Source organism: Sitophilus oryzae, unplaced genomic scaffold (genome assembly GCF_002938485.1).
Source record: "Sitophilus oryzae breed Bouriz unplaced genomic scaffold, Soryzae_2.0 scaffold_682_pilon_pilon, whole genome shotgun sequence".
Classification (NCBI taxonomy): domain Eukaryota; kingdom Metazoa; phylum Arthropoda; class Insecta; order Coleoptera; family Curculionidae; genus Sitophilus; species Sitophilus oryzae.
The window spans coordinates 2,964,060-2,992,008 of record NW_022147287.1 but is presented as its reverse complement, the minus strand read 5'-3'; the positions used below and the strand labels follow the sequence as shown (position 1 = coordinate 2,992,008).

General features: G+C 30.7%; 1 protein-coding gene across 1 annotated transcript in view; it reads left to right on the top strand.

Moving 5' to 3' along the window:
- The first annotated feature begins 4,158 nt into the window (after positions 1–4,158).
- The window catches only part of LOC115887923 (glucose dehydrogenase [FAD, quinone]-like), a 43,810-nt gene continuing 20,019 nt past the window's right edge, over positions 4,159–27,949 (top strand). Inside the window, exons 1-3 of the mRNA XM_030907456.1 lie at positions 4,159–4,486; positions 20,905–21,155; positions 26,346–26,549. Of these exons, the coding sequence (XP_030763316.1) occupies positions 4,196–4,486; positions 20,905–21,155; positions 26,346–26,549 (746 nt within the window). The 5' untranslated portion in view covers positions 4,159–4,195. The remainder of the gene's footprint in view (positions 4,487–20,904; positions 21,156–26,345; positions 26,550–27,949) is intronic.

Genomic DNA, 27,949 nt, shown 5'->3' with positions numbered 1-27,949 from the left:
AATATGCGTGTTTAAGCGTTTTTTCGGAAACTTGGCCGTTTTTTAAATAAAAAATATTGTAATATTTGAGGGGTGGTTTCACCCCCTTGGAACTGGAATTTCGAAAAATCCCTTCTTATCGAACCTCTAAACTCTAGAATCAACCTGTATGCCAAAATTGAGCTTCTTACGTTGAGTGGTTTGAGCAGGATCGTGATTAATCAGTGAGTCATTTAAGGGTTTTATATATTAGTATCATCATCATCATCATCATCATGTAGCCATCGTTGTCCACTGCTGAACGTAGGCCTCCTCCATATTTCTCCATGTCTCTCGATTTTGGGCCGTCATCATCCAATTTCCAGCTATCCTCTTTACATCATCGGTCCAGCGTGTCGGTGGTCTGCCTCTGCTATGTTTATCTGCTCGAAGTCGCCATTCTAACAATCTTCTAGTCCACCTGTCTTTAGATGTTCTCGCCACATGACCTGCCCATCTCCATTTCATTCGAGTTACGTGTTCCACTATGTCTTTAATTTTGTTTTTTTTTGTCTGATCGTGTTATTAGGAATTTTGTCTCTTTTAGTTATTCCAAGCATGGCTCTCTCCATGGCTCTCTGGGCTACTCTTAAATTTTCTGCTGACTTTTTCGTTAATGTTAGAGTTTCCGCTCCATATGTAATTACCGGCAAGACGCATTGTTCATAAACTTTCCTCTTCAAGCATATGGGTATATCACTTTTAAAGGTCTCCCGCAGTTTGCCAAAAGCAGCCCAACCTAAACCTATTCTGCGCTGTATCTCGTGTGTTTGGTTGTTCTTTCCGATTTTTGTATTTCGTGCCCGAGATATTTGTATATATGTGTTTCTTTTATGTCGGCGTCACCTATTCTGATGTTCTGTGTCAGCACTAAGTTTGTCATTATTTGCGTTTTACTCGTATTTATCCGGAGACCGACTTTTAATGAGGCCTGCACTAATTCTTCGAGCATCTGCTTTGAATCTCCGATGTTATCTGAGACAAGGACGATGTCATCTGCGAATCTGAGATGTGTCAACCTTTCACCATCGATATTCATGCCCCTATTCTCTCTATTATATTAGTATAGATTATCATTAATTATTCTAATGGAGCGTAATCAACTTTTTAATGGAAATTAAAAAAGAGGAACTGAAAGAGAGAGAGAGAACATTAGCTAATTTCATTTTGTCTTGTCAACGGCGAAACCGCAAACGTCTAAATTTATCGTTCCGCATATCGTTTGTTATGTTGAACAAATAAAACCGGGAATCTCGTCCTATTTAACTTATAATTTATTTTATTTTACCCGGGACTGGCAAGTCACGATCGGCCAACTACATTATGTCCCGGATGACAATCGAAAAAACAAGTCGAATTAAAAGACTAAACACTGCAAGAAATCAACGTGCATATATTCGCGGAATGAAACAATTAAAGTATAATCTCTGGGTTTAACCGGGACGTCACGGTTAATTACAATAATAATTTGACATTATTTATTTATTCAATTATCTATGATAAAATCAATTATCTAAGTCGATAATCGTAAGTATATACAATAATTAGGGATCTTATACCTAATTAATATTTTTATTTTTTTAGAAATAATAATAATACCATACTATCAAAAAAAAATTAGCGCCGGGAGGCACGTATAGCCACGTTGCCGCCCATACTAAAATATGTTAATACCTCAAAAACTGCGACTTTGACTGATTTTAATGTTATTAAAAATTTTGTTGCAAATATTATTCCTAATCTTAATTTGAAAACCGCGTTTCGCTAGCTACTGTAATCTTGTTTGAGTTACGATTTTTTAAAATTTTTAATCCCCACCATACCTCCTTAACAACCCCCCCACCGCCACCAAAAACTAATGGCCAGATTCTCGGGTGCCACCAAATACGTTTAAAATAAAGTATACGGAGGGTACCGCTTAAATTCCTGTCCCGATATTGAAGGATGGCTATAGAATTTCAATGCATTTCCTACATAAGTGTATCCTTGGTTTGTAGGAGGTTTGACTAAACAAGGATGAACCTATGTCTTGAACAGTCGACTCGATTTTCTGTCCTCCTTCAATACTGGGACGTAAATCCTCACATTGCTCTTATGGGGAGGCCGTCGTATATTTTATTTAAACGTATTTGGGTGCCACAGTATTTTTGTGCCAAATTTGGTTAAAATCGGTTCAGCGGTTTTTGAGTTATCGTGTTACAGACGGACAGACAGACGGACAGACAGACGGACAGACAGACGGACAGACAGACGGACAGACAGACAGACAGACACCATGAAAATATTTTGTATTTAGGTCATTTATGACCCAAATAACTTATTTTGAGTGAAATTAAAAAAACTTTTTTTTGCCGGTCTTAATAGCCTACCATAGCTATTGGTATGGTGGGCTAAAAACGGCTGGAGAATGGAAATCGATGATAATTTTAGTGAGGTCCAGCCCTGGTGACGTTATTTACTTGGCCTGTACTCTTATTTATTTTTTAATGGCACTTACTACCAGTTGGCCTTAGGACGATTGTAATATATTTTATATTTTTTAGTAAAAATGATTTTTAAATGGTGCAAATCTCTATAAAATCAATAAATATATATATATTCTTCTACTATCTTTCTATAATTAATGTTAATTTTGACAAGTTTCTTGTCAATTTTTGGTAAATGACGTCTAGAGATTGACCTCATCAAAACTAGCATTGATTGTCATTCCCCAGCCGTGTTTGACGCCGTTTTTTTTCGATCATACGGTACCTATATCATGTTATGTTTTTATAAGCATTTTTATTTTTAGTTAAAAAACGTAAGGCTTTTATTCAAATTTTGATAAGTTCGTTTATGTTGTTTGATGTGAACTTTTAAAAAGTTACATACCTATATATGTTGTTTTCTTCGCTGCTTTTCGTGTTTGTGTCACATTAATTTTCTCATGAATGATTAATTAATAAAATTTGATGTTATTTTTATTGCAAAAAAACAATTTTTCATAGATTTTACTTTTGAAAACCATATAGCTTGCAACCTTGCTGATTGACGAACGGCATCATAGTAGAATTAGTTAGTACCGAAAGCACAGAAAAAAAAGTAAGTCCCGATTCGTTAAAGGCGTGGTAATGAAATTCTCGGTTTCAAAAAACCGTTCCGGTTCTGGAAAACCTACCCAGCTCTGTCGTGTTAAGCGACGATAGACTATGCCAGTAGATGAACGTGTGACCCTCTGGAAATTCTGTCGTACTGTTGTTCCTCGGTAAGAGTGTAAAATATAGTGACGTACACTGCTCATTCACGCCCCTTTCAGTCCGGTTGAGTTCGGATATCTCGTCAGTAAGGGTTGCTTTAGACACTCGCCAAATTGGTAGAACATTGATATGGTCCAGGATAGTGGTTTGGATTCCGCGCAAACAAAGTAGCTCGCGAAAAGGGGGACGAAAACTTGAGTACTTTGCTTTTAATTAACTTGTCTTTTTACTTTTGATTAAAATTATTTATAAACATTTTCAGAGACCTTCTACCTACATAAAAAAATCTAATTTCAGAAATTGTTTTGAAATAAAAACATGAAAAGTAATTTGAAATAACTTTCATAAAAAATATAAATTATTATATATTTGAAGTAATATTTGTATTTCCAGCTTTTTTATAGAAAAATAAATATAAACTCTTTAGTATAAATAAAAAGCTTTTTTCCAAATATATATATACAAAATATTCAAATTTAATTTAAATGTGTGTGTGTATCGTAACCATCAATTCATTGAATAAATTAGTAATTTAGTTTTATCAATATTTAATATTTGCCAAACGTGATATCAGTTTTACAAATATATTAGAAAAAATCTGGTCGTAAATATATATTTCGCTTACAAAAACTAATTTATTATTAGTAACAATTTATATTTATGTTATTACATTATTAGCGAATTATTAAAACAGAATAAAATTGAAAAAAATGCCGCTGAGTAACAGTAGGCCTTAAGGCCGCAGTGGAGGCTCAAACTAGGGACCTACTCTAAGTAAATACTATACAGCAAAAAATAGATCACTGTTTTTTATACACCCTGTACAAGAACATCTCTTCCTCCTCTAACAGTACCCGTTGTCGATCTTCAATCCACATATTATCATTATAACTAGCAGCTTAAAAGCAGTCCGAAATTCCGCCTGTCGCGATCAGTACGAGATGAACTGTGGCTGCGCGGAGACTTACATCGGGCCGCCCCTAACCGCCACCTGCGGCGGCGGCTCCTTCCTCGTCTTCATGGGCCTGCTGGACACTTTCATACGGAAAAAGTGCGAAATATCCGAGATATGCCAGAGGGTGACGCCGCGCCAGGCGCCGGACTTGGAGTACGACTTTGTGGTGATCGGGGGTGGGAGCGGTGGTGCCACTGCGGCGGGGAAGTTGGCGCAGGTGCGGGGGTGGAGAGTGCTGTTGATCGAGGCGGGGGGTGATGAGCCACCAGGGTCGCAGGTCAGTAGAAAATTAGAAACTTTTTTTATTAAAAAATAACAAAATACGAATGATCTGAAAATATTATAGATTCGGGTCCAAATTATTGTTGTTGACCAATGATATACGTTATTGTATGGTTTATGAAGGTGTATATCCTAGAAAATATTTTGTTCTATATAGAGTGACCCAAAAAATTTTACTTTGAAATTTAAAAAAAAAAAATTTTTACTTAAATTTTGAGAACTGGATCTTTTTTTTTTGTAAATTTAATCCACTGTATATGTTGCTATATTATGAAGAAGTTATGTTTTTAACTAAAAACAAAAAATATCAATTTTTTTTTGAAAAAATACCAAATTTTCAAAAAAAAGATAGCGAAAAAACCTTATAATCGTGTTCTGGGGGCAAAATGTACTTCCCCTAAAAATATTTGCACTCATTTAGAACTCACCCTGTATATCTCAATTTTATTAAATACAACATGATATACCGGGTGCGTCTCAAAAGTGGCTCACCCCTATAACTTTTTTGTTTTTTCAGATAAAACAACGAGATTTGGTATGTTAGAATATGACATAAATTGAGATTGATTGACATATTCAACTGTTTTCTGTCACTTCCGGTTTCACAGGAAATGACTACAACTTTTGATTTTTAAAAGTCACCGTCGGTATTTTTTTACTTTATTCGATAGAAAATGACACTTTGAATAGAATGACACAACATATGTCAACTTTTGACATTATTTTCGTATATGGCATATTTAAAATTGTAACATGCGGTTCATAACGACAATTTCACTCGAAATACCAAGTGTGTGGTATCAAATTATTTGTTAAAACATTATTTTTTAAAATATGCTAATGAGCCACCCTCGTTTCATTTGAAAAAATTGAGATATGATTAAAAATACGATATGGGCATCTTTAAACCGGCCAGGACAAGACACTAAAAACATTAGACGATCAAATTTATTTTTCCAAGGCTCCTTGATTAAAAATTAGTATTTTTAACACAGTCATGGCACTCTAGATTGAAATTTAAAATACAATTTGTTTTTCAGCGAATATGTCAAAAGTTGGCATATGATATGTCATTCGATTCAGAGTATCATTTTCAATCGAATAAAGTAAAAAAATACCGAAAGTGCCATTTATAAATCAAAAGTTGTAGTCATTTCCGGTGAAACAGGAAGTGACCGAAAACAATTGAATATGTCATTCAATCCCATTTTATGTCATATACTAACCTAACTGAAAAAATTAAAAAGTTATAGGGGTGAGCCACTTTAGAGACGCACCCGGTATAATATTATTTTCCTATTAGATGCCCTACTAAAAACTGAATATTTTTTGTAATTAAAGTATTCCGAAATTTTTAACGGTTTCGCAGATGTTTAAACACTAAATTTCTATCAAAACTTTTTCTATTGATCTTTGTCTAGTATTCTACCATTGAAAGATCTATTGTAGGTAATATAACACCGCGAATATCAGCGAAACCATTAAACATTTCGGAATATTTTACATAAAATTTACAACACAAAAAATCATGCGTTCATTTTTTAGTCCTGCATCTAAAAGAATAATAATATACAGATGTTGCATTTAAAAAATTGATTTTAAATATTATGATGTTGGCGATACCATAAAAAATATTTAAGATAATATAAATTTTCCTTTGTAGGTTTATTCAGTTATCCTCGATGTTTAGGAAAATATGGCTAAGTATTAATAAAGTCAAATTCATTCCAGAACCACTTCTCGAATATAGTTTTTTAACCAATGTTTCAGTAAATAATAAAATAGTTTGGCAATACCGCATAGTGCCTCCAATAAAAATAGTGTACTCTATTGTCGAAGCCGTGTACAGAATAGCGCCCTTTAATCTTTAGTATAGGTACCTACATACTGCCCAAGTAGCAAATTTTATTTTATAAAGGCTGTATAAACAGCTATGTGATAATTTTTATAGGATACCTCAATTCATATAACATGCTATATGACCGTAATATGATAGCTTTACAACCAAAAAAGGCCCATTTTTATACAACCGTTTAGTAGTATAGAAGTTCTATGAAAAGGGTATACAACTCTTATGCAACTATTTTACACAGCGTTATATGAGTATTATAAAACTAGTTTTATTGTGTATTACGTGGTCATATCTAAGAAACAGAACAATAAAAACATTTGATCATTTAGCGAGGTACAAGAGTATTTTATTTTTTACCCAAGAATATTAGGAGCAAATTATATTTTAAGCGTGTCGTAAAATGAATCTAGAGGATGTGGATTGTTAAAAAGGAGACTTTACTCGACGGTGAAGATGGCGGGTAGAGCCCGAAGCTACAACAAATATGTAATATAAAAAATCATTAATAACATTTTACAATTTATTTTCATGTTTTTAATTTTGCTTCATATAATGGCGACCATAGGCCATAGAAAAATTCTGCCATAAACATGGCGAATTATAATGCAACCATTTTATTATAAATGAATCCCTTAAATAAGTCTTTGTTGTAAAATAAAACGGTATAGGATAAATATCTATCATAACGCAGAATTTCCAGGCACTATAGAACTATTTTGGACATATTGAGATTTGTGACAAATAGATGTTGCCAAATCTCATTTGATTAGTATTTAAACTAACAAATATGATCAGATTTTCATGGATTCGTGCATGCAATGCATTTCATGCGTGCCCGATAAGTGAGCGGCAGCCTAAGGACTTGCAAAAATAACAATAAAACAATACAAACATTACTACAGTAAAACTTTTACATCAACGTGGCAACAATGCTTTGAAGAAACCAGACAACCCGAGAGATTTTGGTTTTTGAGAACCCAGGGAATTCTCGGGATTATTTGCCGTTATTTCGAGGAGTTTTTTCTTACATGCTCTTTATAACTACCACTGCGTTTGTTAACTTTTTTCCAACTTTGTCCAGAATTCATAATAGCTGTGATTGATTATACTCGTACGTAGATATTACTTTTGCAACAACAACAATAACAAAATAAATAACTAGGTATACCATTTAATTTAAAATGAGGTTATATTATACATTACCAGTTTTATAATGCAGATATTACAGTGAATTTATTTTGTTAATCACAATTTTATCATATAAGGCTATATAACTGGTGTTGTATACAGCACCGTAGTTTAACGCAATAAAACATTCTATCATACAACGTAATACAACTTTAATAAGACAAGTTTAAGTAACTATTTATGATCTTGTGACTACTAGTTATATGAATATTATAGAACTCTTACATGGTGCTTTATTTGATTTGTATGATATTTACAATTGTTGTTGATTATGTTACAAATTTTCAATATATTAGAGTTGTTTTTAGTTATAGAAAATTCATTTTCTTATAATTTAGACCTCGTTTATCAATATACCCATGTAAAAAATGTACAGATGCAAAAAACGATAATATTGCTAGTCCATTTGTATACAAAAAGAAAAATATTTAAATCTTTGTAAAATACTATACCATTAATTAAATATACCACCATTATTTCCGCCCAAATATTAATTAATTACATACTTATTTGTGTTAGTTAATAAATTACCTACTCTAAATAAATGAAATATGAAGCAGAAATGAATATATTAATGTTGACGTCTCTGTTGTTATAAATAAGCACTCGTCAAAAAATGACATAAAATTAAGAAGGCGCTACTTTTTACTACATTGTTCGAAAACTGGGATCATATTAATTGGTCCCCTTTTACAAAAATATATAAATAGTTTTATTTTTTAAAGAAATAAGCAACTATATCGATAATATTAGTATCTGTACTCTTTGAATATTTGTTACATCTTTAAAAATGATATAAAATATCAATATTCCATGGGTATATTGATAAATTATGGGGTCTAAATTATAAGAAAATGCATTTTTTTGAAAACTTGACGAGATAGGTAAAAAATGATTTAGCACAATTTGATAGACAATTAAATTCTGCATCTGATTACCGTAAAATATATAGGGCGTTCTATTTAAATTAAACAAGTTATTGCGGTTTAAAACTAGTAATTATTTAAAGTAAATTTTTAGACATTCTGTATAAGGTAGTATTATTGTTATTATTGCAACACGATAACGAAATAAAATAAATGTACTGATTTCTTTCGAAAATCGACAACTATGAAACTATGAACCCTTCCCGGACACAAACGGTACATTGTGAGACAGGAAATTGTAGAGAGAAACAAGCCCTATAACATAGGATACAACATTTTAATGAACAGTGCTTTCCATAAAATCAATAAAATGAAAAATATACGAAATAAAATAAATGTAATGATTTCTTTCGAAAATCGACAACTATGAAACTATGAACCCTTCCCGGACACACACGGTACATTATGAGACAGGAAATTGTAGAGAGAAACAAGCCCTTATACATACAACGGATACAACCCTAATAGTCCTACAAAGAACCCAAAACCTACAACTTGTAAAAATCTAATCGTTTGGTTACAATACCCTGTGTCGAATGAGTTGAATAACCCTGTATACAGGGTGGTCCTAACTGTATTTCGGAAACTTCGGCAGCATATTCTGTAGATAAAAATAAGTAAAAAAGTTCGTATAAATGTATATCCAAAAATGCTTAGTTTTAGAGATACAAGGTGTAGTTCAAGATACAGGGTAAATTTCATTTTTATTTCGATTTTTTCCAAATAATTTCTGGAGTAACATCGATATTTGGATGAAAATTGGCGTCTAGAAGTTTTTTGATATGAGAAATTTTATTTTGATGTCAATATGACTTCTGCTGGTAGGGGGCGCCACCTACATGTGTTTTAACTGTTTTGAAGCGCAATAACTTTTTGTCCGTACCTGTATAAAACTAATAGGGGGAAAGAATATACATCTCTGTGAATTTTTACGTAAAAAATATCTCTTTATAAAAATCGCTACGAGCAACCGTGCTCAAGATATTTAGAATTGAAATAGTCAATACATGTCATTATTGACGAAAAATAAACACGTTATGTAGATAGTTATTTCACTGAAATAATAAATTTGGGAAATTTTTATTTTTCATAATTTTTTTTGCAAAAAAATTGTTATAAAACAGTTTTTGGCACAAAAACTTTAACATATAACAAATTTATGATATCAGTCTAATAACTATTTATTCAACATGTTTAATTTATGCAATGATGACAGGTATTGATAATTTCGATTACAAATATCTCGAAAACCATTACTCGTAGCGATTTTTACCAAGAGACATTTTTTACGTAAAAAACGTCGTAAATGTATATTTTTTTACTCAGTAGTTTTATACAGGTACGGACGATAAGTTATTACTCTTCAAACCAGTTAAAAATATATAGGTGGCGCCCTCTACTAGTTAGGAGTCATATTAACATCAAAATAAAATTTTCCATGTCAAAAAACTCCCAGACACGAATTTTCATCCAAATATTGACGTTACTGCAGAAATTATTTGGAAAAAATCGAAGTAAAAATGAAAATTCTACACCCTGTATCTCGGAAACTAAGCATTTTAGGACATACATTTATACGAACTTTTTTATTTACTTTTATCTACAGAATATGCTGCCGAAGTTTCCCGAATACAGTTGGACTACCCTGTATAGATATTATTTCTTGAAATATGTTCAAATTTAGATTACACTTCCTATATGCACTCAAAATTGTAAATTCGCAAGCTTTGTTATTATAACCTCTCCCCTTACTATAATAAATTAAATTTAACATTAATCCTATACCGTTACAAAGAAAACTTTAAGAATTCAGTCATGTCCAAGAAGAAAAAACAGTATTCTTTAAAAATTCCCGAATGATACAAAAAGCGAACCAATAAGATCACATAACGGAACTTTAATACATTATTCCATTGACGATCTTCTTCTTGTGTACCCGTTGCATTTATAACAGTACCAGATAGGTAGTACCGAGAATTTTTTATCCGTTTATTACGGGTTTTTGCGGGTTTTCCACAAATTCATTGAACAATAAAAATTTTAAAACAACAATCGTAAACTTTTGTTTATCGCTAATTGTTTAAATACTCCAAATCAGTTTGTTAATGGTTTCGTCTGAATAAATTTATATGGGAAAGTATAATTATAGTAATGTTTGGAGAAATATGAGCAATGATAATTTAAATACAAGACTTTATGGTTAGAGATTCATACCGCATAATCTTAATTGTGATTAATTGTAGGGAATTCTGAAACCGACAAACAATTTTATTTTGGCAACAAATTCACGTAATATTTATGATAATTATTCTAAAAATATCAACGCTATTTAGATGAAAATATGTGTATTATTATATTATTTATTTCTCCAAAAAATCCTAGAAAGGATTATCAAAAAATTACCCATGTATTTCGCCACTGCAAGAAAATGGAAACTACTTGTCAGAAGTTAGGTTTACATACAAATTTGCCTAACGAACAAAAAAATGCTTAACGTTTCGGAAAGTTTATCTCTTTCCGTTGCGTCGTCGGAAGCAAATAAAAATATACAAATAATAAAGAAAAAAAACTATTTAAAATATTTAAATTCAACTATTCCAGAACACTTTAGTTTTTTAAAACAGATACGTCTACAAAAACCGTTGACGTTCTGTTAAAATGACGTTATATCAAGTTAAACTTCAAAATTAACAATTACGACCTGATAACAATTACTTAATAAGATAAAACCAAAAAGCCCCAAATTTTCTGTATGATTATTTTAAATTTTTACATATGTTATGTTTATTTATGTTATATTCTTTAAAATCAAAGAAGCGATTGAATACATTACTAACATCTACAAATGCATGAGCAATACATTTATTTTTATTAGACTGTATTAAAAAAGCTTTTTTGTTTTTCTTTTAGAGGCTATCGCTTCTTTCATTATAATTTTGGCGTTATTAAAATTTATTCTGTGCCCTGTGTCCCATGCATGCTGACAAATCTTCGATTTGTGAAAATCTCCCTTTCTTAAATAATCTTTATGTTCTTTAATTCGAACATTTATTAAATTAATTTATATATTTATACAAAAATTAATTAATTTTTATTTCTTATTTTTTTATATTTTTTTTAATTTTTTTTTTATTATTTATTAATTATTTATTAAATTGTTAACTACTAATTATTCAGGTTTATATAATAATTATATGTAATTTTAAATTAATTAAATTATATGTATTTATACCAAGGTGGGAGACAATTTTTTTCAATTTTTATTTGAGTGAAGCGCTATGTTGAACTTTCAAATTGTAACACAATTTTATTATTAACTTTTTAAGAAAAATGTATTGATTTTAAAAGTTTTTGCTTGTTCTTAAGTGGTTAATTATGTTTATAATTTTTCCAAATTTCCAGGCCGTTTAAGGGGAAAATAAAAAATGCATGAAGGTGCAGTGTTTAATTAACGTCATAATAATGTGAATTTTTGGTCAGTAATATATACAGGGTGGGTCTTAAATATGTGCAAATATTTCCAGGGCTGGTAGATCTCGATGAAAGAAACATAATTTCTCTTTGCCGTTTTTCAAATAAATCCAAAATATCCGAGTTATTTCACTATGAAAATTTCCAAAAAAAATATTATTTGCTAAAATTTTGAGAACCACTGGATCTTTTCTGGATTTTCTTTCTTGTAAATTTAACCTACTACCTATGTTGCCATATTACCAACAAAGTATGTATTTTAACTAAAAACGAAAAAAAAAATCCAAAAATTTTTTTTAGCGTAAAAAACCTCTTAATCATGTTTCTGGGGTCGAAATATACTACCCCTAAAAATATTTGCACTTATTTAAGACTCACCCTGTATGTATTTATATCTTGATACCGGTTACTTGTAGCGAGTTTTATCAAGGGGTCTTTTTTACATAAAATAATGACGGAAATGTATATTTTTTCATTCAGTAGTTTTATACAGGTACGGACGAAAAGTTATTACTCTTCAAACCAGTGAAAAAATATGTAGGTGGCGCCCTCTACCCTGTATAATCCATTCTGGTAACAGAAGTATGATTCTGTTTAAAATTTCATATAGGTATCTTCACGTCAGTTTCTGCTAAAATTTACTGGTGAAATTGCAGAAATTTATGTCACGTGAAATATTTCGATACCTCATGCATAATATTGGAACTTACAATGCTTTGTCATACGCTGATGCCCTGACCAATAGCGCTATTAAAACTGAAGAAAATAAGAATATTTGTCATGAAAGAACATTGGTAATTAAACCAAAAAAATCACAAACAAAAGAAGCTACAATTCAAGAATTAAAACAAAAAATAAATCCCGCAGCTGCCAGCGCGCCTATCAAATATTATAACTATACAAAAGTGGTTTTGTCATAATAAAAGCGACAGTGCAGAAAACCTTGAAAAATTAAAAACACATGTTCAAAGTAAGCTAGATACAAAGTATAACATTGAGATGAAAGACCAATTCAAACCGCAAATAAAAATAACTGGGCTACTTAAAGAATATAAAGAGGGTGAAGAATTACAACAAGACCTAAAATTATTGAACAGTAAAATTTTAAACGAAAACGATAAAATAAAAATAACTTTTACAAGACAATCGAAAAAATCCAAAAAGTGGACAGTTTTTGCTGAAACAGCTGGACACACATACAACAAATTAGTCAACACAAGATTGGATCTGGGGTGGAGTAGCTGCCAAGTCCATGAAAACCTAAAAATAATTCGCTGCTTCAGATGTGGAGTGTTCGGACATAAATCCGCTAATTGTCGTGAAGATCAAAAGTGTACATATTGTGCGGGTCCACATGACCGATTAAAGTGTGATAAGAAGGTTAAGAAATGTGTAAATTGTTTTTATGTGCACGGTAAATTCAATGCTGATCAACCGTTTGATCATGACAGCGAAGATGAAAGACACTGCCCTATTCTAGCCAAGAAGTGTCGGCTTGCTAGGGAGAAGATTAATTTTAATGCTAAACTAGAATAGTAATTTTAGAAATATAAGGTATAAATTGTTATTTTTAATTTTGAATTATGAATTCAACTGAATCCGACATACTAGAGAAAATATCAGGCAGTGCAATTATCCCCGTAATAATTAATCCTAACAATCTTGATCAAAACAATAGCACAAGTAATAAACTTCTTAGTTTAATACATTTAAACATACGTAGTATAAGGCAAAATTTTGACAATCTTTTAACATTTCTGGAAGCCTATAAAATCAATTACTGCGATATAATTGTACTAAGCGAATGTTGGATGATTGATAACTCTAATCAGTTCTGTTTGCCGGGATATACTAGCTACTATGATTCTGGAAATTTTAATAAAAACGATGGAGTGTTCATATTTATTAGATCAAAGATTAATGAAACTATTAATAGTACAAAACTTCCCAAATCTCAAGTTACTATAACAAAAATTAAATTTACATTGAATAATACGCTTTTTTCAGTTATCTCATTGTATCGTCCGCCTTCATCTGATGTTAACCTTTTCTTAACCGATTTAAATGATTACTTTAGTTCTAATCTAGAAGATCAAATAGTAATTTTTGTAGGAGATATAAATATAAATATAGATAGTATTTCTGACATAGCAACGGAGTACAACGCTATACTGGGTCATTACGGTTTTCAGTCGTATATAAACGGCACAACCAGAGATGACTCATATACACAGAGCTGCCTAGATCACATATTTCTTAAAAATAAAATAAAACATCAGAATACAAGTTTTAAGTCATACATTTTTCAATCGCCAATAACGGATCATTTTCCGATAATGTTGAGTTTATTTCAAGATTTTCCGAACAAAGTTCAATGTAACAATAATGTAAGTAGCACAAGTAATAATTTCATAATTAATTACAATAAACTAGATAACCTACTTAACAGCGAAAATTGGAATTTGGTGCTGCAAGACAATAATCCTGAGTCGGCAGTTGCGACTTTTGTAAACACTTTGCAGCAATATATTGAACGTTCAAAAATTTTGGAATATTATAAATATGGTAGTAAGAAAATAAAACCGTGGATAACTCAGGGTATTATATCATCAATTAAGACAAGGGATCTTTTAAAAAAACAATTTATGAAAGATAAAAATCCTGATACAGAACAAAGATATAAAACTCATAGAAATTTGTTAAAAAAAATCATTAGTAAAACAAAAAACGATTTTTACAGAAATAAAATTAATGATAATAAACAAGACTTCAAGAAAATTTATCAAATAATTAAAGAGGCAACTAATGACTCAGTTCATGATGAAAATTGTAGTAACCACATTGTTTCAGAAAATGGCAATGTAATTAATGATAACAAAGACTTGGCAAACTATATCAATAATTATTTTATAAATGTTGGTCAAAAAATGGCTGATAAGTTTGGGAAAACCACAACTTTTCCTGTTCTAAAGTTTCATAATACAAATTCAATATATCTGACACCTGTAACTGAAAATGAAATTATTCAGTATATTGCCCAATTAAAAAATAATAGTTCTTCTGGATCCGACGGTATTTCAGTTAAACTAGTAAAGAGAATAAACCACTATATTTTAAAGCCATTAACACATATTATTAATACTATTTTCCAAAGCGGCAATGTTCCAATATATTTTAAAGTTTCCATAGTAATTCCTATATACAAGTCGGGAGATAAATGTAATGTTACTAACTATCGACCCATCAGTTTAATAAATAATTTTAGCAAAATTTTAGAAAAGGCACTAAAAACCCGATTGTTGGCTTTTCTTGAAAAAAATGACATTATATCAAATAATCAATACGGTTTTATAAAAGGAGCTAGTACTGCAGATGCAATATGGAAACTGATCTCCGAAGTGTCACATAGTCTTAACAATAATGAGAAGGCTATCGCAATTTTTCTGGATTTGGCAAAAGCATTTGATACGGTCTCCCACCACATTCTCCTGGGAATCCTATTTAAGTATGGTATAAGGGGCCTAACTTTGCAACTATTTAAATCATACCTACAAGACAGAAAACAAATGGTCAAAATAAATAATCAGTTCAGTGACCCCAATACAGTAAGAATAGGTATTCCTCAGGGAACAGTGTTGGGTCCTATCTTATTTATAATATATATGAATTCCCTTCTTAAGGAGGTAAGTGTCGATGGGACTCTCTTGTCTTATGCCGATGACACGGTTTTGATTGTCAATGGTAATTCCTGGGAAGAGGCTAAAGAAATAGCAGAAAATAACTTCAGTAAGGTTTGCAATTGGCTGAACAATCTTCAACTTTCTATTAATGTCGAAAAAACAAAGTTTGTAGCATTTTCATTGACCGAAAAAAACAGACCCGAATTTGACACTATTAATACAAATCAAAACTCAAAACGAATACAAGGAGTCAGCGAAGTAAAATACCTAGGAGTTATTATTGACAAGCATCTGAGATGGGATAGACACGTGTATAAAGTTGCAAAATCAGTTAGAATTTTGATTTATAAGTTTTATCTATTGAGAGAATTTATGAACAAATCTCTGATGATCCTAATATATAGATCATTTGTTGAGTCTATTCTGAGATATGGCATTCTCGTGTGGGGAAATGCATCCAAAACAGTTTTAAGGCCTTTGAACATCCTACAAAATTATATATTAAAAGTAATATTTAGAAAACCGAAGTTATTTCACACTGAGTGGCTATATTCGGAGACTGTCCCCAATCTTCGACATATATACATCTTAAATGTCGTTAGATTCATGCAATTAGGCACCAAAAAGAAAACAATACATCATAATTATAGCACTAGAGCTAATACAAAAAAAACACCTTATGCTCCCGGAAAACAGAACTGCGATGAGTCTAAACTCAGTAAATAATATGGGTCCAAAATTGTATAATTGTATTCCTCTGGAGATACGCAGAATAAGTAACATACATAAATTTAATCTACAATGTAGAGAATATGTTTATAAAAATTACAAAACAGTCTTTCAACACATTTTTGAGTAGAAACACAATGTATGCCTGTCATATTTTTAGTTATATTTTTCGATTTATAAACCTTATGTTATTTACCTTTCCTTTATTTACGCTATTTTTTATCCTAGTTATTAAGTTAATTATAGCTAGATTCATTTTATTGGTTATTAAGTTTACTTAAGCAAATCTTTACTTAGATGTAAGACAATTAAATATATTAATTTTATAGTCTAAGAAAAAGCTAAACAATGAGACGCACACAGGTTTCACATAGAAACCTAGGTGTCTCAATATTTATTTAAAATTTAATATCTGTATAATGGTAGTAATAGTGAGTTAAAATATCAAAAATATTAAATAGTAATAAGTTATTTAAAACAAAAATTAAAAAAAACAGGTAAAATCAATACACCACATCTTTTTTAAATAAATATTACATTATATAAACACATTATTTACACTGACCTACAATTAAAAATATTGCAGTGATCGTCAAATTCCGATGGTGTAGATTTTCTAAGCAAATTACGTAAGGCTATTTTTGTAAATATTTATATTGATATCTATTATGAATTCACGTACTTGTATAAATTATATTACTGATTAGGTAACTAGGTTACTACTATTTATATTTTATTATAATTTGTAAAACTATGTACCACTCTAGAAATAAAGATTTTTGAATTTGAATTTGAATTTGAATTTTTGAATTAAGGCTGTCAAATTTTTGAGGGCACTGATTTATTAAACATGTCTGCGATTATAATATATCTATATGAATGAAACTTAACAGAGGTTTTCAATTGAAATTGTTACTTTTTTTCGTGAAAGCTTCTATTAAGTGTATCTGTAATTTTGACACATTTATTTTAGTAAGAAAAAAGCTACTCCAGTATAGGAGTCATCATCATCATCATTTTCAGCTTAGTCAACCATTTCCAATTATGATAGACCTCCCTCACATATTTAGATACTCTCTATAATATAGTTGGATCCATTGTTGTCTATTATTGACTATGCGGCCCAAGTTATCCCTTCTAATTTCCTAATATCATGGTCCCATCTCAGGTTCGGTCATTCTCTAGGTCTCTTTATTCCTCGTGGGTACCATGCTGTAATTTATCTAGTCTATCTGTAGTCCGTGTGCTTGCCAGCTTTGCCAACTTGCTGTGTCCGTCTTTTTGCCAGATGTCGTGCCCATTGCCACTTGAAGAATTTGATTCTGTGGATGCTGTGGCGGACTAAGCCTATCGGGGACCCGGGGCGGCGAAGCTAAATGTGGCTCCCGGCCTGTTTAGATAATGATATACTGCTAATGCACATTTTGTAAAAGCTGAATGGCATATGTATAATGGTTGACAAAATTATTGTTAACATAATTGAGTTTCTTTCAAAAGTACTCCATGCTAACTTAATTCTTCTGTTGATTTCTGGTATTCGTCTAGCCTGTTTTGTATTCTGTTTATTATTTTTGTTAATAACTTGTGTGTTACTGGTAGTAGGCTTATTGGTCTATAGTTTATGATGTCTTCTTTGCTGCCTTTCTTATGAATTAGAATAATGCTGGCGCTATTCCAATCCTGCGGTATTTGGTTTCTCCGTAGACAGCTGGTGTATATATTTGCTAGGATTTCCAAGTTCTCCTACCAGCGCACTTCAAAGTGTTTCAGCTGTTATTCCGTCGTTCCCTGCTGCTGTTCTATTTTTCATATCTTAAAGCACCTTTTCTACTTCTCACATAGGGGCATAAAAACTGAATAGGAGATGTATAATTAATTTTAGATATTTTTAAGTCAGAAATTAATTTTAATTTTAGTCGTGTTCATACCATTAATACGGGACGGGAATCATACAATTTTATGTTATATTAAAATTTAACACAAAATAATTATGTAAAAATCGCTCGACTATAGACTTTAATAACAGTTATATATTACTTATGGGCAATTACATGTATATTATAATAATAGAGTAAGAAAATATGATGTTCGTGAAGGATATTTAAAAATATAATATCCTGAGAGCAAGTCTTTCTGACCTTAGCGCGATGTTAAGTATATGTTTCATATAAAATATATTACACGTTGAAAAGTAATTTCATGCACGTCTTGAGGGGGCATATTGTGCATGGTGTGAGAAACATATTACTTACAAGAGAGGAACTTATAGTGTATTAGAAAATCTTGTTATAAATTCATATACGACTTCTTCGGAAAAAGCTCTCTACAATTTTTTTTATATAATTTTATATATTTTATTTTCCAATATCAATAACATAGATAAATAAAACAAGTTTAGGTTGGAAATTGCCCATAAAAAATGAACTCTCGTTAAAGAGAGATTAAAAAAGATAGAACGTTTCAAGACACTCAAATCTATTCCCAAAAAATATTTTTTCTCGAGTTTTAAACTAAATTACAACCTATATACATATAAAAATAAATTGCCACCTTCCTAAGGTCAATAAAGAAGAGTAGGGGTCAACAAATGCTGTGTAGGGCTTGACCTTGCCAAAATTACCATCGATGGTCATTCCTCAGCCGTCTTTGACGCGAGGTGGGAAGTGTTTCATTACTGTCGAGAGATTAATTAAATCTCGAAACAATAATGAAAACGTTCCTCCGAGGTTTATATACTATTTTATTTACAACCACATCATTAATTAAGAGATAGGGACAGCATTTTATTTTGAAAAAAAATAAATATGCGAAAATTTGTCGCTTTCTTTTTTGGTATTTCCATATCTACAGTTACCGGTACCAGTGGTTGATATGGCGCAAACCTTCAACAACAAAACAAACAAATAAGTGACAGTTTTGAATTTCTCGTTCGCTTTTTCAAATTTATATAACATAGAAAGCCAAAATGTTGTCGGAAAGTTCTAATAATGAAGACTACTTTAATATTGGTACTCCACCAGAACTTACAGAAGCTGCAAAAAGAGCAGAAGCCAGTTTACTTCCAGAGAAAAGCAGGGGGCGATATGAAATAGCATTGAAAGTATACGAAAAATGGTGTGCCGAAAGAAATGCTAAGAATATTGTTTCGGAGACAGTTTTGATGGCATATTTTAGCGACATGGTAAAGCAGAAAAAGCCATCTACTCTTTGAGCTACGTACAGCATGATACGGACAATGCTAAAATTAAGGGAAAGGACTGACATATCAAAATATCACAAACTCGTCGCTTTTTTAAAACGCCATAATGTAGGTTTTAAGCCAAAGAAGTCTAGCATTTTTACTTTCAACAAATAAATATATTAATATCTTCAATTATTATTGTTAATCTTCTTGTTTATTTTTGTTGATGTTATATAAGTATTTTTTTTACTTATTATATTGTTAATCAGAAAATAAAATTGAGTCTTTCCTGTATCTATACTTTTTCTACCAAGGGTTTCTATATTTAGCTGTATTCAGGGAATAATATAATAGTCCCCATTTTGTTAGACAATAATTTTTGTATTTCATTGTTACATTTTCATATTTGATTGTATTTCTAGGTTTCCTTTATTGAAAGAAATTCTATATTCTATCTCAATTTTTCTACATCAATTGTACCTGCTTTATCCAATTCTTTTCTGATATATCTATTAAATTGGAAGAAACCGGAAAGTAACCCAAGTTTCTCCGATTTATAATGAAAAGTTTTGCTATTCATAACTCTAGAATTTTTATTTCTCTACCAGGGTAGACATTTCTGAAGCCTTGCAATATTAGAAAATAAATTCCTGATGTAAACACTAACAATTTTAATACAGATGTCTTTAAAATAAGTATTTGAAACTCTATAATATTTTTTTTCCATAGCAACTGTTAAAATTGCCTTATATCTATCAAAAATAGTAGATAAAATAGTACTTTAACTGCAAGGGTAGATTAAAAAATGATACTTTAGCAGCGAGGATAGATTAGAAACTTTATTTCTTCTCGCACGTTTTTTAATTGCTTCCATTTTTGAACATTTTTGTATTCCTTTTCATAAGTTATTCGGGTTTAAATGGAAGTAGTTTGGATATGGCGTTTGTCGCCTCAGCCTGAATATCTGTTGGTAATTTACTTATTTCGTTTTGAGGTATTTTTGGCTCCAATTCAATCAGCAATCGACACGAAAGAGAATTAAAAAATATTGACTCAAAACTGACAACTAAAGAGACAGCTTTATTTATTTGTCAAATTACATAGAAACCAACGCCAACCCAGCACAATATTTTTTTTACTCGTAATAAATTCCTTGAAATAATAATTTATGAATATTTTTTAAAACGTAACTCGCTATGGAAAAAAATATCGTTTTATACACGACGATAAAATTGCAAATACCATTTTATCGTCTTGTATAAAAAATAACTATAACCTACACTCACGTAAATCACTGTATATTTAACATATTTTAATTTGTTACTCCCTATTTTTGTCTCTTTTTTCAGTAAATACGTCACACTAAGTAGTATGTTTTATTATCAGGTACCATCCATGGTGGTTAACTATTTCGGCGACCCCTACATGGATTGGAACTACCAAACGGAACCAGAGCCAACAGGTTGCCAGGGTTATCCAGAAAAGCGATGTACCTGGCCTAGAGGCAAGGTTTTGGGTGGATGCAGCGTAATTAATGGTATGATGTATACCAGGGGTACTCCTAAGGATTACGAGAACTGGGTGGCAGCTGGAAATCCTGGATGGAGTTACGAAGAAGTCTTACCAGTATTTAAAAGGTACGCAATTTCTAGAAGTTCAAGATAAATAGTTATTTGTAATCCTTGAGAGATTACATTTTTTTTTCTTATTTAGGGAGATTAAAACATATTTTAGACTTTAGATATAAATTATATATATTAGACTTTGGCCATAAGTGGATGAACTTTGTTAAAATAATGGGGTTTTCCTAATATGTTTAAAATTAAAATTTGAGCTACATTTACTTGAAGTCTAGTGTCAGTGCTATAAAAATAAATAGCATTATTTTTTTTAAATTTGTTTTAATAAGGTAGCAAAAAATTTAAATAGAAAAAACCATTGGACAAAAGTAGATGAACAAAATATATATTTAATAAAAAAAAATCTTGCGTTAACAAAAACTGAAAAATTAACTTATAATTTACTAGTACTTAGTGTAATAACCTTTATTCTTAATTACTTTCAGATATCGCTTAGGCATAGATCCCAGAAGATTTTCAATTATTTTAAAAATCGATATTTTTCCAAGACTCTTCCAAAGCTGCAAATAATTCTTGTTTATTTTTGTAGAATTTGGTCCTAATGTGTTGATCCAAAATTTCTCATAAATTTTCTATTGGATTCAGGTCTGGGGATTGCGATGGCCATTTGAGAACCGTCACTATTTCATCTTCCAAAAACCTTTTAACCAATTGTGAGGCATGTTTCGGGTCGTTATTATGTTGGAAGAAGTGTACAACTGGCATTTTTTCCTCCAAATAAGCGGTAAAAGGGTTTGTAAAATGTCTCTGTAGCCAAACCGATCCATTATGCCCTCAATTTTATGGAGAGACCCCATCCCATACCTAGAAAAACAGCCCCATACCATGATTGAGCCCCCACCATGTTTTACAGTGGATCGCGTGTACTTTGGTAGCAATCGTGTGTTGGGAGGTCTTCTTACATGTTGAATTCCATCTGATGAGACATCAAATTAAACTTTGATTCATCACTAAAACAAACTTTTTTCCGTTGTGCCACAGTCCATCAGTTTTGATGTTCCTTCTTTTTTTTTGGGTTCACTATTATTAATATTGCTCCCTTGATCGAAAATTCACTATCGGAACTGTCAGTGCTAGCAAAGGGGTTTTCATCAGTGTCGCAGGGCTCTTCACCATCTTGATCAGAAAAATATGTTTAAGAGTAATAAGTCACTATTTCAATTCTGTTTTTTTTTCAAACAGGAAGTTATTAAAAATATTTTTTAGACAATGTTAGTCCTTGTAAATAATGACACGAGTTTTAACTAAAGGAAATAAAGTAATTAAAACCGACATATAACCACCGCTTAACACAGTTAGCCATCCATTAGGCCATGATTTATTAACTTATCAGAAGAGCAGTTGACAATTTTTCTTAATTTTTTTGATGACAAGTGAATTTTTGTAGAATTTAATTATATACCGAATCAATGACCGTAAAAAGAATAATCGCCATAATTACAACCATACAATATACAGGGTGAGTTTCCTACGATGTTCTCTATGGGTATCTCGGAAACTACTCGAGATAGAGAGTCGGTTAAATGGGGAAAGAATTGCAGTTTTGTGGGGTCATAAATATGCGCCTTACAGATATTTGAAAAAGTTCATGGCTTACTAGATATTTCGACAAAAAATTCGGCTATTTTGAAAATTGTCCATAATTCCATTATAATCTATTTTAGACAAAATGTTTTCAGATAAAAGTTGTAGATAATCACATCCATAATGAGTTCGTGTTCTCCGATTTTTTATAAAGCCAGTCACTTTTGACATATGACACAAACATATGTTTTTTTTAAATAGAAATCATAGTTTTCTTTTAGACTTCATAAAAAGCGCCATTTTTTAAGCTTTTCAGCGATATAAGCTATAATAAGTTTTTTTTTCGAAAAATTACTGAGTTATAGCCAATTCATATCTTTCTTGACTAATTTGACTTAGTTGGTATGGTATTCTTATTCTGTTATTTATAGCGATGGGAACTATCGAATAAATTAGACTACCGAATGGTTAATGAATGAATGATTTCAACTATCGAATGGTTTTATTCGAATAAAATCATTCATTCATTTGTATACTAAAGCATATGTGACAACCTCGCCGTGCGACTAAATGGTTATCGTTGACCCACGACTATCGAATGCTTTTGATAAATGAAATTTAGTATTCGTTTGATTTTTGTATGCGTCGGTGCATTATTAGTTCTTCCAAATTTTTATAACTTCGCCGTATAAATACTGTGCTATTTTTGCGTTTATTAAAATAGTTAAAATACTAAAATAGTAGTTATTTTTTAATTTTATTTATTGACGATTGTGTGCATGTGGTGGTCAAAATTTTTCTGAAAATTTGTGTGGTTTTCCGTAGTCCGATCTTTCAATTATTTAATTTTATATGGTATATGGTCTATTTTTTAATGGGAAATTTTGAAAAGTAGCAATTTTTAAGAGAGATGAGATGAACTTACAATTAATTTTAAAAATACATATTTGTATTTTAGATGTTTTAATAATATGAATTAGTTGAACTTAATAATCATATTTAAGTATGTGGTTGTATAATCATATTTAAGTAAATGGTTATCGAACTCAAACTATGGGGTGAGAAAATTAAAATGAAAGTTTTACACGTGCCAGTTTAAAAAAAAAGTTAACGATGTTTATATTTTGTTTATGCTAATTCTCTTACATGTAGTTTTTTGCGAAGAAAAAAAATATTTCATTTATTTTTAAAGTAAATGCCAGTAAAAGTAAATATAATTTTTAAATAGTAATATAAAGCACCTAATATAAATAATTTTGATTTCTAATTTTTTATTTATATTTTCCTTCCATTACACTGCATGCTTAGAAAATTAATAAATGTTTATATTTCATGATTTTAAAATTTGTTGTTAATATAACAAATTAGTTCTGTAATTATTATTATTTAATAAACCAACGTTGCCAAAAAATTTAGAGACTATATTATTTTTAAATAGGATCTAATATAAATAATTTTGACATCTAATTTGTTGTTTATATTTTGCTACTACTTAAAAGAAAAGATTTATATTAAATGATTTTAAATTTTGTTGTTAATAGGTATAACAAATTATTACTGTTATTATTATTTATTAAACTAGTCTTTGCTAAAAAACATTAAAAATAATTTTCCTACATCCAAAATAACAAGTATTATTGCAGTGTAACAACAGAATATTAATAAAAAAATGCAGAATATATAGTATGTCTATATATTCCCTAATTAACTAAAGCCAAACAATAATATTCTTTGCTAATATCAACTAATACCAAAATATGGCAACAGCGCCTTTCATAATGTATTTTCTGTGTAAATACTAGCACCTCAATAAAAAAAATAATGTGTCCTTATCTATATCTGACTCCGCAAAAAATCAAAGATGCCGGCTTCTTTCATACGTCGCCGGGCGACAACTAAAATTCAGTTAATATTTTATTATAATCGATCCTGACGAATGAATGAATTTTATAAATGAATGAATTTTATAAATGAATGGTTTTTGCTGGCGAATTACTAGAATACAATATTTCAAGGCAGATGACGGATCTATTCGATAATTTTTATTCGAATAGTTTTCAACGAATGTTTTCGTACTAACTATCGAATTATTCGAATGAATTGCAACTATCGAATGTTTCGATAGTATTCATTCGATAGTTCCCACTACTAGTTATTTATAACTTATAAAAAGACAGAATATTTTATTAAACGGTTCTTTACAATTTACATTAGACAAACTAAAACTTAAAAAAAAAACTAATATCACTACATACACTTTAAGTTATTTTAGCAAATGTTCAAAAAAGCCGCCATTGTTTTGAGTACATAAAATGCATCTTTTTAAAACTGAATTACAAGCTTTTTCCACATAACGGCCGGTCAACTTTAATAAACTTCTCCCACACCGCCTCTTCGAGTGCCTCTCTTAATTCATATGTTCTTTTGTAAACCTTGTTGTTAACCATACCGCATAAAAAAAATTTCAAATGGATAGGTCTGGTGATCGAGGAGATCCATGCAATTGGTCCACCTCTTAATATTCCTGAATTTGCATAATTATGATATAACTAATTTTTAACATTTCTTTCATTATGATGATATAACTAATTTTTAACATTTCTTTCATTATGAGGGGGAGTGGCATAATGAAAGTCATATTGGAACCACTCTATTGATGCGCGAGTATCTAAATTTAACTTTTCTAAAAAACGTAAGTAACGTTCACCGGTCAATGTATCCTCGTAAATGTATGACCAAGAAAAGTTGAACGAATAATCCTACACGCTATTCTTCATTTGAAAATTTCATATTTACAATTTTTGTTTATTTTAATTTACAAAGTTTGAATGTGAAAGTTTCATATTACTGAGAGCAACGACGATTGAACTTGTTTCCATGGCTAACTAAGTGAAATTGTTTAAAAATGATAAGAATTGGCTATACCTCAGTAATTTTTCGGAAGAAACATATTATAGCTTATATCGCTGAAAAGCTTAAAAAATGACGCTTTTATGAAGTCATGACCAACTATGGTTTCCATTTTTAAAAAACATATGTTTGTGTCATATGTCAAAAATGACAGGGTTTAGATAAAAACGGAGGACACAATCTCATTAAGGATGTGATTATCTACAAATTTTATCTGAATTTTTTTTGTCTAAAATAGATTATAATGGAATTATGGACAATTTTTCAAATAGCCGAAATTTGTTTTTTTCGAAATATCTAGTAATCCATGAACTTTTTCAAAAATCTGAAAGGCGCATGTTTATGACCCTACAAAACTGCAATTCTTTCCCCATTTAACCGACTCTCTATCTCCAGTACTTTCCGAGATACCCATTGAGAACATCGTAGGAAACTCACCCTGTATAATTACACTGCAGAGTCTTCATTAAATTAAGAAACTAAAAATATTAATAGGTTCCAAATAATCAAGTATTATTCTCATAATTACTTATTAAGTATACTGTTATAATGTAACAGAATAAATTCTTCATGTATATTTTAGTAAATAAACAGACAAGAGACTTAAGAAAGAAATATCTATTTAAAATCGTTGACACATATAAAATATAGACTAATCATACACACCAATTATTTATTTTGGCCTAACATCCCTATACAAACAAGATGTAAACAAACTGTTTGTTTATGTACTTTATTATTTGGTAATTCTAGATTCGAGGACAACAAAGACATCGGAACACTAGTCGACGCCAAATACCACGGTGTGAATGGTCCCTTAACTACGTCACGGTTCAGGCATCAACCTGACATGGCCTTCGATATTCTGGAAGCCGCCAAACAAATTGGACAGCCTGTATCAAATGACCTCAACGGTGCTCAGTATACAGGGTTTTGCATTGCACAATCTAATACCAGGTAATTATAATTCAATTTGGACATTCTTGATATTTCCTATTGAATTGATATTAATAATATACTTACCCTTAAATTATAATTATTAATTATTTTCTTTGAGTGAAAGTTGACAATGATATTTTATGCTAAGTCCGGTAATTACATCTTCGAGCAATCCGATTAACTTTTCACAGTAATCATGTGTCCTAAAATGAGAATATTTATTGAGAGTCACGTGACATGTCAAATTTTTATCGTCTTGCTAGCCGATGCAATTACCGAACTGGCCTAAACTAGAACACTAACTAACTAGAAAACGAAATTAGTTTTCTTTGCTTATTATATTTGTTTTGTGTTTTGGGATTGTGAGTATTATTATAGAGGACTTTTTGTTTTTATTGCACATAATGGACACGTTTAAGATTGTGTCGGTAATAAAAAAGAAACGCATTGAATATTCTTTCGTTCCCCACGAGTGGGAACAAGGTAATGTGCTATGACGTAATAATCCATCGAAAACTATTTTAAACGGAAATCACCTCGAGGAAATTAATAAAGGTAATTTTTACCCTGCCGTATGTCTGACTTTCTTCCAAGTCAAAAAACTAAGTTACTTTTACCTTTGAAGCATAATAGCAACTTATGAGGTCGAAATAAATTAAATTTTCAACCTAATTTGAACTCCTCCAAATAAGGTCCCATTTAAAGTTATTAACAACTAAATTTTAACCTAACTTGACAACCAAACAATGCCTTCGACCCCCGAGACAAATTTGAGGTTATAATAAAGTAACATTTGACCTACTTTAAGTCCCTGTAGTCTTAATGCCTTCAATAGATTATCAGTAACTAGATTTTAACAATGCCACCTAACTCCAACGTTGCTACTTTTCAAAGGCATAATTTTAGGTTATTATTAACTAGTTTACGACTCATTTTTAGATTTCTCGCACTTTATACCCTACAAGAAATTTATTAAGTTAAATATAAGTAAAATTGAACCAAATAGTGGTTAATTTTCCGTGGTCAATGGTTTTTTCTCCTTCCTATGCTACTTGGGAGGTTCTAAAAAGAACAATGTTCGACTGCATGGTCTTCTACTAAACATTTTTATGCTTAAAGTATCATAACATTATTTATTTAAACCAAAAACTCGTAATACAAAACTAAAGTGTCAAAACGAATGAAAATATGAGGAAAGAAATAAATAAATGCGGCAACTTAATTTTTTTTACCGCAGAGCTACCACCTGAATCCCCAGCGGGAAATTTAAATTCGAGTTAGTCAGCACGGCGCCGAATATGTCCATGGTTGGCAACAATGAATTTAATTAAATATACATGGGTCATATGATTCCTATAGGCTTAACTAAAAAAACCAGACTTTTAAAAATGTATGCCCAAAAAATTTGCCATTTTTAA